This window comes from Schistocerca gregaria, chromosome 1, assembly GCF_023897955.1.
Source record: "Schistocerca gregaria isolate iqSchGreg1 chromosome 1, iqSchGreg1.2, whole genome shotgun sequence".
Lineage (NCBI taxonomy): Eukaryota > Metazoa > Arthropoda > Insecta > Orthoptera > Acrididae > Schistocerca > Schistocerca gregaria.
The window spans coordinates 879,140,951-879,157,577 of NC_064920.1; the positions used below are offsets into that span (position 1 = coordinate 879,140,951).

The window sequence follows — 16,627 nt, forward strand, 5'->3', positions numbered from 1 at the left end:
ACCATTATATAATCTATCTGATACCTTTTAGTATCTCCAGGCTTCTTCCATGTATACAGCCTTCTTTTATGATTCTTGAACCAAGTGTAGCTATGATTAAGTTATGCTCTGTGCAAAATTCTACCGGGCAGCTTCCTCTTTCATTTTTTACTCCCATTCTATATTCACCTACTACATTTCCTTCTCTTCCTTTTCCTACTATCGAATTCCAGTCACCCACGACCATTAAATTTTCGTCTCCCTTCACTATCTGAATAATTTCTTATATCTCATCATACATTTCATCAATCTCTTCGACATCTGCGGACCTAGTTGGCATATAAACTTGTACTGCTGTGGTAGGCATGGGCTTTCTTGTCTATCTTGGCCACAACAATGTGTTCACTATGCTTTTTGTAGTCGCTTACTTGCACTCCTATTTTTTTTATGAGAGACATAGTTTTGTGAAAAGGATAGTTGCTACTCACAATGTAGTGGATATGCTGAGTCGCAGATAGGCACAACAAAAAGATGGTCAAGTAAAGCTTTCAGCCAAACAGGCTTTCATTGGAGTTAGACAACACACAAACACACACGACTACAGTCTCTGGCTGCCAAAGTCAGACTGTGAGCAGCAGCACATGACGGATGAAGCAACCATGGTGGTGGGGGTAAGGAGGAAGCTGAGATGGAGAGGGGAGGGATAGGAGGGAGGTGGTAGGGTACTGTGAAGTGCTGCTTTTGGGAATGCACAGAGATGAAGTGGGAAAAGGGCAAGGCAGCTAGGTGCAGTAAGGAGGTCAGACAGAGGTCACCCCTCTGACAGCGGTATTCCACCACCCACCAAACCTACACAATATTCTTGTCCATCCCTATCCTGCTCCCAACCCCTAGCCTCATGGTTCATAACCTTGTAACAGACGTAGATGCATGACCTGTCCCATATATCCTACCACCACCATCTACTCCAGATTAGTCACAAGCACCACCTATCCCATCAAAGGCAGGACTACCTGTGAATCTCCAAGCTAATCTGCAACCAATGTACTGCATTCTACGTGGTCATGACAACCAATAAGTTGTCAGTCCAAATGAATGGCCAGTGACAAATTATGGCCAAGAAACAGTTGGACGACTCAGTTGCCGAGAATGCTGCCCAACACAACATTCTTCATTTCAATGACTGCTTCACAGCCTGTGCCATCTGGATCCTTCCCACCAAAATCAGCTTTTCTGAACTGTGTACCCATTCCAGCACTACACGGCCCTCTATTCCATCAACGTACCCACTGTCTTTTTACTTCTATCCTTTTTGCGCTGCTCCCTACCTTCCCTTGCCCTCCATCAAACTGCCCTCAGTCTAACTTCCTGACTGCACCTAGCTGCCCCACCCTCTCTCACCTCATTCCTGTAGTGTGCTCTGCCCCTACCCTGCTATCCTTCCCCCCTCCCCACCCCCACCTCATTCTCACCCCCATCACTCAGATTGCTTTTCCTATTATGCACTGCTGCTCGCAGTCTGGCTCTGGCTGCCAGAGACTGTGGTCGTGTGTGTGTGTGTGTGTGTGTGTGTGTGTGTGTGTGTGTGTGTGTGTGCAGTCTAACTTCCTGACTGCACCTAGCTGCCCCACCCTCTCTCACCTCATTCCTGTAGTGTGCTCTGCCCCTACCCTGCTATCCTTCCCCCCTCCCCACCCCCACCTCATTCTCACCCCCATCACTCAGATTGCTTTTCCTATTATGCACTGCTGCTCGCAGTCTGGCTCTGGCTGCCAGAGACTGTGGTCATGTGTGTGTGTGTGTGTGTGTGTGTGTGTGTGTGTGTGTTGCATTCCAGCATCTCCACTATATGGTGAGTAGCAACTATACTCTTCATTACTTTGTTGTTATTCCATTCTGGGTTTTCGATTGTTTGAAAGACACAATTTGTAAAATACATGATTTCTTCACTCACAAAGCACGTGTATGCATGTACTACAACTGGTGCTTGGAATCTGCAGCACCTGAGTGTGGGCGAATACCCGACTGCGCTCAACAATCTGAAGTGGCTTACCGCTCAGAGGGCAAAGTGGAAGACACCAAAATGCCTGATCAAATTTCGAATGGAAATGATGAACAAGCAAGAACTACCATTGTTTGTGAATTCCACTATACAAGCAGAATGGAATGTTGTGTTGTGCACAATGTTTTTAAAACAACAACAACAGAACTGAATGAAAATTTAATACACCCGAAGATGTAAAGCATGGCAGCACTATTAAGGTCTTCAGGAGGCTTGCAGGAAATTTGCTTTGCATTAGAACTATGCCAAGGTGCATAAAACGAGGGATGCCAAAATGTGGCGGACATTCATCAACCAAGTTATCCCTGTGTCAATGAGTAATAATAAACCTGATGTAAACATTACACCATGTATTCTTCCATGTTTGCTTGAATCTCATTGAATTTCATTTCACATGGAATGGAAGGCAAGCTGTAGTCAGTACAGTGAAGTACAATCATAAGGAAACGTTTTATGCTGTGTTATATGCACATAGACTGAGTGATAATGCAGGACAACAACTTTAATTGCACATTTAACTGACAGCATTGGCCAGCCTGCTGGTCCAACTAACCTGCAATGAAAAGAGCAGTTGCACTTCAGACATAAAAAGAGATGAGCAGAGAGAAACAATATAGTTTCAAAAGTTATTTAGTTTTTAAAAAGACTAAAATAATATTCAGCAAAACTCCAGAACTACCGCACACTTCTTAAGTGACTAGATGGAAACCATAAAATGCTCTCATTCTCATCTAACATAATATTCTAATTACAAACAAGAGTGATGAAAATACTTAGCTTAAAAACAGGGTAACTTTTCTGAGTGAGCTATGTGTGAAGTAAAAGCATACTGCAGGCATTTCACCACATTGTTGATTACTGAAGCTACTGAAGGTGTTAATCACAGTCAGTCAACTGATAATCTCTTAGCTCCTTCCTTATCTGAATCTGAGAAATACATTTCAGTTATGGAAATATCGTCTGCTACATTGATAACAACTCAACCAACAGCAGAATCCATGAAGCCACCCAGGTGCCGCATTTTCTCCTCTTTGTTTATGACATGCCGTTGTACATCCTGCCAGTATTTGGCAGTGACATGTTAAAATGCTGCATGTGTTAGTTCCAGTACATATGGCACCTTTTACATTCTTGTTATTTCTAGCGCCACATTGCTTAACTTGGCTGCAAATCAGTTCTGTTGGGTTCATATTGTAGTGGTGCAGTGGCAAATGTAAAAATACAGCATTTGTACTGTGAGCTCGATGTTGTAAAAATGATTGTTTTTCATTTTTTGCATCACTTATCAGTCTGGTTCATGTGAGACTACATCTGTGGTATAAAACAGTGAACACAGTCCAAATCATTTGGTTTATTTTGTTTTTCATATTTTCTTAATTTAAGCAACCTTTGTTGACAATCTGTCATAAAATATTGATGGTTAAGAACTTATATTTGAAATGAAAACAAGAATTTTGAAGCAATATATGCTTAGAAACAAGAAGATGTGCATTATTCATAAAAATGATCATGAATTTTACAATTACGAGATGTAGGTATTTCAAATCAAAAAAAAGAAAAGAAAAAAAGACAATTATGATGAGATTTGAACCAGCAATCCATGATCTGTACCAGATTATCAATCCACTATGCTAGCAATTCAGCTATCCATCCAACATGTGTTTATAACTCAACTGTAGTAAATACAGTCCCTCGAAAAACTTCCAAGCTGATTTTTTAAATTTAAATTCATGTAAAACATTAAGAACAACATATTTCTCAACATTTTTTAACCATGTTCCACTACGTAGCAGGAAGCAGCCTTCACCATTTTCATACTGTGTATTAACAGCGCTACAATCAGAGCACAACAGTACTGTACACTATTTTTTAAATAAAAACTAAATTGCTAAAGTGATTAAGAAAAATGTGTGTGGCTGGCAATACATTAGAATATCTTAAAGATTCATTTAATGTAACTTAGTAATAAGATACTTAATATGTTAGTAGGACCTTCTTCCAGGATCGTAACAACACCAGTGTATGCACACTACGGCTTCTGACCAACTATCATGTTTATATTTGTTTACATCATATTTATTCTTATGGTGGACAGAGTGTACCACTGTGTTATTGGAAAGTGATTGATTCCAGCCCAGGAGACGGGACTAATGCACATGACACTGGTTCACATTCTGAAGGAAATTTGGGCATGTGAAAAATGGTGTCACTGTCTCATGACTCGTTCTACATGATTTGACAGAAATGTCTGCAATACAAAGCTGGTTGTAATCAACTGGAATGTTAGGAACATGAAGGAGAGGCCTTCTTATGCCTTATCATTATGGTGGATGAGATACAGGCTAAATGGTATGAGCCACACCTGAGGCACCAAACAAATGAATGGCATCATAAGTGTCACCACAACAACTGAAAATGAAAGACATTGTGAGTCTGGTGTATGACTGTATTGATCTTATCTTATCACATACTATTCCCCAATGGCAGACTGTCATTGCCTTGTAATACTGTTTATTTGTGGAATGCAGTCTGGTACCAGCTTTCAGAATGCAGTGGCAATGCTTTCTGCAGAAATCACTCATCATTTTGCAGGAGAATGCTTGGGCGCATACAACACAAAGTGTAACTGATTTGTTTGAGAGATGTGATGGGAAAATGCTATACTATCCAGCATACTCCATGGACTTAAGACCTCATGATTTTGACTTGATTCCTGAGATGAAGAAAGCATTTTATTGCTTACACTTCAAAATGATTACAGAGACTCTTTGGGCAACATATTACTCCATTTCACACCATCAACACCACTGGCACTGCTAAACTTAACCTACAGATTCCACATCACTGGCAACAGGTTACACACAAAATTGGTAACTACTTTGAAGAACAGTAAAACTCCAAAGTATACATCTATTTTGTATCATTTGAAAGCAAAAAGTTACCATTATTAAAGTTCCAAACCTCATATTTATATGAAATGAGCAATACTTCTGATCATGAAACATTTTATCAAGTATCATATGATAAACATGCTTAATACCTGAGAAGAAATATCCAACAGAGTTGCTCCTTGAACACTGCAGTACTCTAATGCTGTTTCAAAGCCAAACTGTTTAATGTCACTCCTGTTCTGAACAGCAATCAGAGAGTAGCAAGAATTGTTATAGTTCATTTCACCTGCTTGGCATACAGAAGCTCTATTTCTAAAACATTTCACCCCAGCTGCTTGTGTATTTAAGTGAGACACCTTTGCTTTTTGATACAGATGGCAGAATTCCAGTGAGGCTTCATTTCCATTACAACTCACTACATCCACAGAAATCTGATTAACTTTCTGTGAATATGATTTTGGACAACCTTGCCATGAAAGTTCTGCTCCTCTAGAAATGAAAGTGTAGTTAATATTTGGAACTACTAGGTAAATATTGTATTTTAACATATATTTATGCACAACTTATTCAGAAAACAGAGTAAATCTTACAAAAGTAAACAAATACCATTACAAAAATGTTAAGATTACCATGTGATTCTGTTAAAACTACAATAAATTACAGCTATGGCCATTTCACAGTACATTCCTATACAGAATAATTTATGGACAATTGCATGTCTAATGTAGGTCAAAGAAGACCATGAAAAGGTGTCTGAGTTCAGCAAAAGCCTTTTGGATTCTTGTGTTCACTCTGAGTAAATGTTCAGTTGTAAAATTATCCTTCCTGGGAGCTACATTGATATGGGAACAAAAGGATCTGAGATTTAAGCGCCCAACTTAATTGAAAGCTAACCATCCTCTCGAGCAGTTTACAATGGAAGTGAGTCAGACTAATCGGTCGGTAGCTGTCAAGAGACATTTGATTCTTCCCTGACTTAAGTAGGGGGATAACTATGCCATCTTGGCACTGTGAGGGGAAGGCACCCATGAGCCAAAAGTGGCTGAAGACCCTGAGTAGATGTTGCCCCTGGCTAGCGCCCAAGTTTTGGATCATCTGGTTGTGGATGGAATCTGGGATTATGGCTGAGTCATGTGAAGAGCTAAGTGCCTGCAAGAATTCCCATTCAGTGAATTATTCATTATAGGTTCTGCTTGGTGAGGTTTGAAACAGAGGGGGGTTTCTTCAACTCATTGTTTCTGCTGAAGAAAGGTAGCATGATAGGATGAGGACGCCAATGCTGCCGCGAAGTGTGTCGTGAGGTGTGCTGCAAGTACTGATGGGTCAGTACACAGAGCACCCTGTAGAATAAGACCCTGGATAGTTGATTGTTGCTGGCTGCCCAGAAGGCTATGGAGCTTGGACCAAACCTGAGATGAAGAGGCATACAACCCCAGGGAGGAAATATAGTGCTCCCAGGATTCGTTTTTACTCTGCTTAGTAAGATTGTGAGCCTTTTCATGGAGAAGTTTAAAAGAAATAAGGTTAGTCTGTGAAGGGCGTCATTTAAATCGTTACAGCACTCATCAGCTGTCCATGATAGCTCCTACATCCTTGGTTCACCACAGTATTGGACTATGACAAGGTGGAACCATGGATAGGGGACAGCAGTGCCAGTGGCATGAAGAATAGTGACAGAGACGTCTTGCATGACCACATCAATGCACTCCGAGAGACAGATGTCAAAGTGCACAGCAGGCATATATAAAGCCCAATTGGCTCTTTGGAAAGCCCAACATGGGAGCCTGTCTGCCTGGTGGCATCAGGGGAATGATAGAAGCACTGGAAAGTGGTCACTGTCACAAAGGTGATCATGGGGTGACCAGTGTAGTGAAGCTGCAAGAGTAGGGGAGGAGATCGTGAGATCAGTGGCAGAAAAGGTGTCATGAGCAGCACTGAAGCATGTAGGAGAACCATTATTGAGGAGACACAAGTGAAAGTCTGCAATAGGTTGCTCAATTAGAAGACCCCTACCTGTTGAAGTGGCACTCACCCGAAGAGGGTGGTGTGCATTGAAGTCCCCGAGGAGAAGATAGTGGGGGGGGGTGGGAGTTACTGTATTAAGGCAGGCTGTTCAGTATAAGAATATGGCACATCTGGAAGGTGGTAGACACTGTAAATGGTGATTGTTGGGGTTGTTTGCAATCATACCACTATTGCTTCTATGTTGGTAAGAAGGGGGATCCAGTCATTAACATCAGTGCGAATAAAAGTGTAGACCCCTCCAGATGCTATCTCAGGACCAGCACAGTTCTGACAGAACATCCAGTAACCATGAAATGTTGGAAAGTGGTCATAACAGAAATGTGTTTCTTGAAGAACAAGATAGAATGCAGAATAAGTGGAAGCAAGTTGTTGTATTTCCAGTAAATGGGGGTAATATCTGTTGCAATTCCACTGGATTACATGTGGTTAGAGTCCAGCGTAGACATAAAGAAGCCAAGGGGAAGCCATGCCATCTTGTTAGTGCTCATCACTGGTGAGGATAGGAAGGGTCTAATTCAGCGTGAGAAGGAGGGGTAAAGCTCCCTGGGATACCGGGGAAGCCTTGTCCTCAGACTTGCACTGCTTTCTCTTCTCCCACAGAGGGAGGGAAGAGATATTATCAGCAAGAGAACAGGTGGTAGCAATGTCTGGATTGGACAGAGAGTGAGCAGCTTTGTGGGCCTTGGAGCATGGGTCCCAAGTTTGCAGGTTTCCTATCTTGAGAATGCCAGGGAGGGGTGTCCCGAGAGTGAACCCCTTCCCCAGCAGGAGCCAGAGGAAGGGATTTCTTCTCTGGCCCAGGAGGAGGAAGAGGAGGAGGAGGAGAAGTTCCTTGAGTGGAAGGGATGAGAGCTGCCAGGGAGGGAAAGGAGGGGAGGAAAGGGAAGGGTGAACCAAAGGGGAGAGTGAGAGGAGAGGTGGATCGGACCAGGGTGAGAAAGAGGTTGGAGGGGGAAAGGAGTCCAGATAAATCAAAATATTGAACATTTACAGTTGGCAGACCCCACTGAATTATTTATTGGTCCACATCACCACTGGGAAATAGTGGATGATGCAGTGCCAATGCACATTTCTCCATGTTTACCACTGTTGCTCTCCGAACTAAGGTGGATCAACAGTGGGCGCTGACTAGGTGTTTTAGCTAAATATGCAACTATTGATCTCATTAATTTAGCTGTTGGAGAACTGAATGATGGTGCTACACATAGCTTTTGGGACTTAGAATCAACTGAAATCAGCACCGATCAAGAATGATTAATGAAAAAGGAGTCAGTGGCATTGAGTTTCATGCAATGTACATGCTTGCAAACCAACGATGAGTAGTTTGCCTCCCTCAACCATAAAATGTTTTTATATCTAACAACTTTCACAATGTCAAGTGACATTTTGTTGCCTTAGGAAAATATTATGTAGAAATGTTGACTTAAGACTTATTTATGGCAAGTTAATGTTGGAGTACATTAGAAACTACCACATAGAGTTTGCTCCTAGCAAAAATCTTGCAAATTATTTTATTTGCCTCATCAATTGGTCAAGCAAACAAGACACGGAAGAACAAAATGGTGCATAGTCTTTGATGGTTCTTACAAATGAGGTGCACCCTCTCTTACTCTTACAAAGTAAGAGCCTACGGAATATCAGACCAGCTGTGTGGCTGGATTGAAGAGTTTTCAGCAAACAGAGCACAGCATGTTGTTACCAATGGAGAGACGTCTACAGACGTTAAAGTAACCTCTGACATGCCACAGGGGAGTATTATGGGACCATTGCTTTTCACAATATATATAAATGACCTAGTAGATAGTGTCAGAAGTTCCATGCGGCTTTTCGCGGATGATGCTGTAGTATACAGAGAAGTTGCAACATTAGAAAATTGTAGCGAAATGCAGGAAGATATGCAGCGGATAGGCACTTGGTGCAGGGAGTGGCAACTGACCCCTTAACATAGACAAATGTAATGTATTGCAAATACATAGAAAAAAGGATCCTTTATTGTATGAATATATGATAGCACAACAAACACTGGTAGTAGTTACTTTTGTAAAATATCTGGGAGTATGTGTGTGGAACGATTTGAAGTGGAATGATCATATAAAATTAATTTTTGGCAAGGGGGTTACCAGGTTGAGATTCATTGGGAGAGTCCTTAGAAAATGTAGTCCATCAACAAAGAAGGTGGCTTACAAAACACTTGTTCGACCTATACTTGAGTATTGGTCATCAGTGTGGGATCCGTACCAGATCGGGTTGATGGAGGAGATCCAAAGAAGAGTGGCGCGTTTCTTCACAGGGTTATTTGGTAACCGTGATAGCATTACGGAGATGTTGAACAAACTCAAGTGGCAGACTCTGCAAGAGAGGCGCTCTGCATCGCGGTGTAGCTTGCTCGCCAGGTTTCGAGAGGGTGCATTTCTGGATGAGGTATCGAATATATTGCTTCCCCCTACTTATACCACCCGAGGAGATCACGAATGTAAAATTAGAGAGATTCAAGCATGCGTGGAGGCTTTCAGACAATCGTTCTTCCCGTGAACCATACGCGGCTGGAACAGGAAAGGGAGGTAATGACAGTGGCACGTAAAGTGCCCTCTGCCACACACCGTTGGGTGGCTTGCGGAGTATAAATGTAGATGCAGATGTAGATGAAACGAGGTGCACTCTCTCTTACTGAGACTTTAGAAATCAGGCCTAACTTGTTGCCTGAAGTGATTGAGATCCTTTTGAGATTCCATCTGCAACACCTTGAAATCACTGCTGACATTGTTTAAATTTTCCTGCAGCTCTCTTTGTCTTGACAATAGAGATCTTACTAGTTTCTTCTGGTATAAGACCAACAATAACAAGGTTGAAGATCACAATGATGCAATCCAAAGGACAATTTATTGATTCTCATGTCTTTCTTTCAGCCTCACAAGCAGCCTGTGCCTGCTTTTGGCAACTATTCATGAACTAGCAGACACGTATCTATTGCAGTTCCCTTGAGCACCGGTCTTACTGCATACGAATATGTACATGGGTGACTTTACTGCAGGAAGTGAATCAGAAATTAGGTTAGTCTCACTATATTGTTAAGTTATCTTCACTAATGAATAAAATCAAATTGACACGGTCAATGTGGATGACTAATTTGGAAGAATTATCTGGTATTTGGAAGGTGGAACAAACAATCAAAAGTCATGATTCTAACAACATGGAACTCAGAAGAAGGTACATTCTCAGTGAGTCAGCAACAAGTCACCACAAAATTTTCAGAGAAATTTACTAAGAGCAACAGCAGGACTTTATGACCCACTGGGATTAATAACTCCAACAACCATCATAGGAAAAATTATGTTTCAAGACACTTGGTCGCTTGGACTATTTTGGGATGAACGCAGCCCTCCATACTGTAGGTTAGATAGTGCACCTGGCTGTCAAACCTTCTTGAGCTATCCCACCGGCTGCTGTGGCCAAGTGGTTCTAGATGCTTCAGTCCAGAACCATGCTGCTGCTATGGTCGCAGGTTTGAATCCTGCCTCGGGCATGAATGTGTGATATGTCCTTAGGTTAGTTATGTTTAAGTAGTTCTGAGTCCAGGGGGACTGATGACCTCAGATGTTAAGTCCCATAGTGCTTGAGCCATTTGAACCATTTTGAGCTATCTAATATTGCTATTCCAAGCTGGAGCCAACTGTCAAGAGCAATAGCTCCTATATTCACATTTTCTATGATGCATCTGAAACAGCACAGCATATGCTGGCACTTCTAGTGACAACATTTCCAAAGTAACATGTAATAAAAGTAGATAAGTGTCCTTGAAGAAAATAACACTTCCTCAGCTTGAACAGCTTGTAGTACTGATAGGAGCCTGACTACTATACTATTATTGCAAGGTCCCAACCTCTGACCTTAGCAGATTGAAACTTTGACAGATGCCATTGTAACCCGTGGATGGATGGAAGGTGAGATCAGCACTTGTAGAACATTTGTATGCAACACAGCCTCAGAAATACATACATGCACCACACCGTCTCAGTGGAGATACTGTCCAGGCAAAAACAACCTGTCAGTTGTCTCATGTTGTGAATATTAGATATCTGCTGGAATGGGCCAACATAACTATCACAATATTCTAATTTATGGCCAAGCACTCACTTCACATCTATTGCACCTAAAATTTTATTGAAAGCTAGGAAATTAGATAAATTTTCTCAGGATTTTCTCACTCAGGCTTCACAATCACTCATAAATGTAAACAGATTCATCTCTTACTGGGAACTGTTATGAACCACTGTCACCTCCTATAATTCAAAATAAAAGTCCTTCAAAAATGGATTTATGAGAAGTATTCATTGCAGAAGAGGTAGCAGAGGTTCATCTTTATTGGATTAAAAATATGCAGCAAGAATGTATCTCCCTGCAAATCATCACTCTAAGCAAAGATCTTCAACTTTCTAGCCTCTGCAAGGCACTGAATCACAGCAGCATGGACAGGATGTCCTAGAAACTATACTTATGAACATAGAAGCTGCCCACAGTTCAAGACCCATTACACAAAACTGAGGATAAAGTGCTTACCCCAGCTCATTTTCTCATTGGAGGGAGAATTACCACCCTACCCACAGGCTCTGAGCCACCAAAAACAAAAGATTTTGTAATGCAATCTATGCTGCTGCAGAAGATATCTGACGAGTTTTAGAAGTGGTGGAGCAAAGAGTATTTTTGCTGCTTTGGAGCTTTCATCAATTTAAGAATACTGGCAAACCACTGAAGATCCAGACTGGAGATATTGCACTCTTTTGAAAGGATATTCATCCCCACCACATGTGGAAGAGAGCAAGAGTGAAAAAACTGTGAACAGTTTGGGATGGATTACCTCAAACTGTTATCCTCATTATCCAGAAGGAAGCGATGTCACCAGGCCAGTCCAACTGGTCCTCCCTCTGGAAGTCAACTATGGTGGGGAGTGTATGAAGCATCAGTAACATTTTACAACAATGTCTAGAGCACTTTATCTGTGTACCTATATTTGTATAACATTGCTACTGTCTCATTGTTATAAATATGTAAACAAACACTCTGTTGAAGTGATTAGCTTGTACTTCCTTGCTTTGTCAACTTGACAATGACAGCTGCCACAGTCCCTCCATCCCTCTATCATACACGGGGGTTTGCAGAGTATATCTGTAGACATAAATTTCTCTCTACACTTGGTCCACAAACAGACCTTCAGTGCCACATCTTCTTCTGACATTCAGGAAGCCCAACAAACCCACTAACAGCTACTACAATGACAAATATATTCCTCAAAAGCATTCCTGCTTCCTCCACAGCACCATTCAATTGTGACCAGGTTAATGTACCACTGTTCGCTTCCTTGCAAGGGCTTTACTCTCAATACTATGTCCAATAATGTTATCCCTTTGAAAGTTGTGGAGCAAGACATTCCATGCTTAAAGCCACTATCTCCCACTGATTGTAGATCTTTGCACATCAGAACCAGGCCTACTAAAAAAAAATCAAGAATATCAAGTGCTTATTGCGAACTCTAAATGTGTTGCTGTTTCACATTAACAGCTAACCAACTGCCAATACTTGTGCATGACCAAAGTTGACAGCATGCATGACAACACAATTGTAAAGCATTCTTTTAACCAGAAGCATGACTGCCTGTCAATGATTTGATGAGCATTATAATCTCTTCATTGGTTGTATCCATGAACTGATGTCTCTCAGAACTGCATCCAGCATCTGCACAAGTACATCAAAAACTGTTAAAATACAAAACTGAGGGGCTATAATTTTTTTCAGCACTCTAGACAAGTCCACTTATTTCAACACACAATTCACCAACTTTGACAAGGCAAACACCAAATTAAGAAATGGATGGAGAACACTCTCAATCACAATACCAAAAACAAGCAGTCACATAGCAACAATAACAACCCTTGCTTACATTGTTTGGTCTAACTAAAAAAAAAATAAAGCATTATGTTAGGTGACATCAGAATAGCAGAAAGTACATGTACATGTACATGTTCATTCAAGAAGTCAAAAATTTTATCTTAAATGATTTTTGTTTCATATTCTGTTCAAAATATAGTATTTGTAATTCATATCGACTTCTTCATTACAACTAGTTGTCTAAATTTTATTAAGTTTTTCCTTCATAACACTTGATGTTTTGAAGTCAGTTGTTAATCACCCATCCTCGCAACTTCTTGAATCTACTTTCAACTGCTATGATGAAAACGTGAATTCAAACTGCTGTAAGAATATAGTTAACAAGATATTAAAAGTCTCATCTACAGCTGGAGAGTTATCATGCTAAATGGGCTAAATGACACAATGTGCTTTCTAGGTTATTCAGAATAAACTTTATGTAGCTGGCCACTGTGGCCAAGTGGTTCTAGGTGTTTTAGTCTGGAACCGCACTGCTGCTACAGTCACAGGTTCGAATCCTGCCTCAGGAATGGATGTGTGTGATGTCCTTAGGTTAGTTAGTTTTAAGTAGTTCTAAGTCTAGGGGAATGATGACCTCAGATGTTGAGTCCCATAGTGCTTAGAGCCATTTGAACCATTTGAAACTTTATGTACGAACCAAAAACGTAAGTGTACACTAATTGCACATTAACACTTGCTCATTGACTTTAGAAAAGCAAGTTATCACTTGGTATGAACCAAAAATAACAAATGAACATTGCCTGTTCTAAATAAATTTGCTCTGAAGTGCTAAATGGGCTGAGTCAACCAATCAAGTTTTGTAACACTTCTATCTCTAGTAATCATTTTACTGTTCAGTCTTCACACAGTCACTGTAAAAGTGTTTGTACAACTCAGGTAGATATTCTATTATACTTCTGAGGTTTCTTTTCTTTTCTGAAGACAATCCTTTTGTGCAAGGACCTCACTGAATGCAACTGTTTTGAAATTTTCACTTTGCCATCCTTTTTTCAACATACTTATCATTTCCAATCCCTCCGTTTCAGACAAATGGCCTTTTCTTCAATCACCCCAGGCATGATGATTTTAATCTATGAGGCAGAAGTGACATTAACCTTAGTTGTGTTAATGATCATATCAGCAACTTTACCAAGCCAAGTGGCATAGTGGTTAGCACACTGGACTCGCATTCAGGAGGACGGCAGTTCATTCCCACATCCAGTCATCCTGATTTAAGTTTTCTGCGATTTCCCTAAATCACTTCAGGCAAATTCCAGGATGGTTCTTTCGAAGGGGCATGGCCGACTTCCTTCCCCATCCTTCCCTAATATAATGACACCAATAACCTCGCTGTTTGGTCTCCTCCCCAGATCAACCCAACTCAGCTTCTTGAAGAAAGTCCATTAAATAATTGCCTTTCATCTGAGCTATTTGATGGTTGCTTATTGCCTGCTGTTGTTACGGTGTTCATTACACTGATAAGAAATATTTTTTTTTTTTCAAGGTCATTGCCACAAACTAAAAGTTTGGGGCCAGAAACTAAATACTTGTGTTCTGTTGACCTGTAGGCACCACCAACAATGAATACATGCAAGAGGGAGGCTACAAAATGGCAGGAGCAAGCAGAAGTGTATAATTTCTATGTCCAGTATAGCCAACTCATATAATATGTTCTGCAATTATACCATTTAGCATGAACAAGTAATAGGAGTTACGTCTCATGCAATTTACTGGCCTTTGCAAATGGTTCAAATGGCTCTGAGCACTATGGGACTTAACATCTATGGTCATCAGTCCCCTAGAACTTAGAACTACTTAAACCTAACTAACCTAAGGACATCACACAACACCCAGCCATCACGATGGCCTTTGCAGCACCTACATCAGCTGTAATTGGAGATAGCCCTTTAGCATGTAAAAGCCCTATTCACATGCCACCAAACAAAGTAGAAAATACAATTTATTCAAAACTAGAGCTTAGTCCTTCAGCATGATAACCCTTCAGTGACTCTCCAAAATATGAGTTGCATAATGTTTCACTGTTATTATTTCACCATCATGATTAGAGGAAGTATTTATTGCTGCTTTAATACCAAACCATTAAAATTAATGGATCTAAAAATAAAATGTCATTTCTTGGATTCTATGTTTCAATCAGAGACATTCATTACAAATCTGTTGCACAAACCTGTAATAGCCAAGCTGTCTGCAAACTACAGTTGCTTCTTTTATTGTCCATTCATTTTTGTTGTCACACACTGTTCCCCACCCAGTGTCTTCTGTATGAACTTCAATATATCCTTCCCAGGGTTCAGAGCCTCCCCTTAATCTTACTTTTTGGCCACTAACATCGGAAGTTATAATAACTTTCCGAATAGCATTTGGGGTTGCTCTGCTGTGATTTTTTGTAATGGAAACTGATGAGAAACCAGTCTGATGTATGAATGGAATTTTATTACTTGAATAATCAGGTGAAACTGGTTCTGAAGACTTGGTGAATGTAGATACAGTCGGAAATGTCCTCTGCCCTAAAGTTGGTAATGGTGTAGTGGAAACATGAGAGGTATATCCCAGAGCACTAGTTACATGAGTAAATAAATTTCCTTTGCTGGTACGATCTGTTCTGCTCCATCTGGTATCTGAGAGTCCTAAAAAGAAAAAGAAAAAGAGCATATAATGTGCCACCTCTTAACATGTGCACATGCTACATTTATGTAGCATCATTGGCTTATAATAAAAACATCATATCTCGGAAAAGTTATGCATCGTTTTCTCACTTGGCTACCTAACAATATATGTGGTTTCCTTTGTTCTTCTCTAAAGTGCAGTACATCGATCATTACCCCTCATTGGTTTACTAGTAGTTGAGATATGAGGTTTTCTACCTAATAATGCTATACAAGTATTTTTGTTTTATTTTTGAAAATTGAGGGTTTCATTCTAAGCCGACAATATGTAACATGCTTCAATTCAAGTAACCAAAATTTGTTGATGAGCTATTTGATAATACTTTTAATTACCAAGTGTATGTCAGCACAGAAAACTTCTTTCATGTCTCTTACATTTTTCTGTGACTATTGTGCTCTGAAAATACATCTTCAAGTGAAACCTGGAGTTGTCAGTAGGACAGAAATAATGTAAGACACACATACAAACAAAAATCAGTAATTAAATGCATATAATGCAACTGATGTAGTGGATCACAGGTCTTTTGCTTCTAGTTGCCCACAATCTAAATCAGAAGGTCAAAAATGAAAATGAATACAAGTTACTGCAATTACTAATGACTCAAAGAAATGGGCCAGGAACATTCAACAGCTCATAAATAATTGTGCATCTTCATAGTATAATTTAATCAACAATTTCTGATTCCTTTCAGATGAACTAATGTTGTACTTGAAATGGGCATGATGGTTACATATAATGCAAAACCACTAACACTGTGAAGTCTCCACATGATGTAATGGAAATGATAAGTAACACACTATTCTTATTTTGTGAATATCTTGATATATCTCATAAATTTGTGATACGAAGCAATCAGTCGTGACTGACAACTTCATTGTTTTTATGAGTGTATAACACTTTGAATAAATGGAAAAATTGGTTATAGGTAATCATACACAGAATTTAATGTAACTGGATTGATAAAAAAATCTACTCACGAAGAAGCAGCAGGGGAACACACACAAAAAAGCATTTAACTTTTACAAGCTTGTGGAGCCAGCTGATCCTTCTTCTGGCAGGA

The 16,627-nt window shown here is 40.2% G+C and overlaps 1 protein-coding gene across 2 annotated transcripts in view; it reads right to left on the reverse strand.

Annotated features, from left to right (window-relative positions):
- The window catches only part of LOC126273387 (serine protease svh-1-like), a 356,722-nt gene that overhangs the window by 243,422 nt on the left and 96,673 nt on the right, over positions 1-16,627 (reverse strand). For both annotated transcript variants that reach the window (XM_049976948.1, XM_049976942.1), the window contains 2 exons: positions 15,068-15,527; positions 5,082-5,421 (listed from right to left, as the gene is read on the reverse strand). In XM_049976948.1, coding sequence (XP_049832905.1) covers positions 5,082-5,421; positions 15,068-15,527 — 800 coding nt within the window. The remainder of the gene's footprint in view (positions 1-5,081; positions 5,422-15,067; positions 15,528-16,627) is intronic.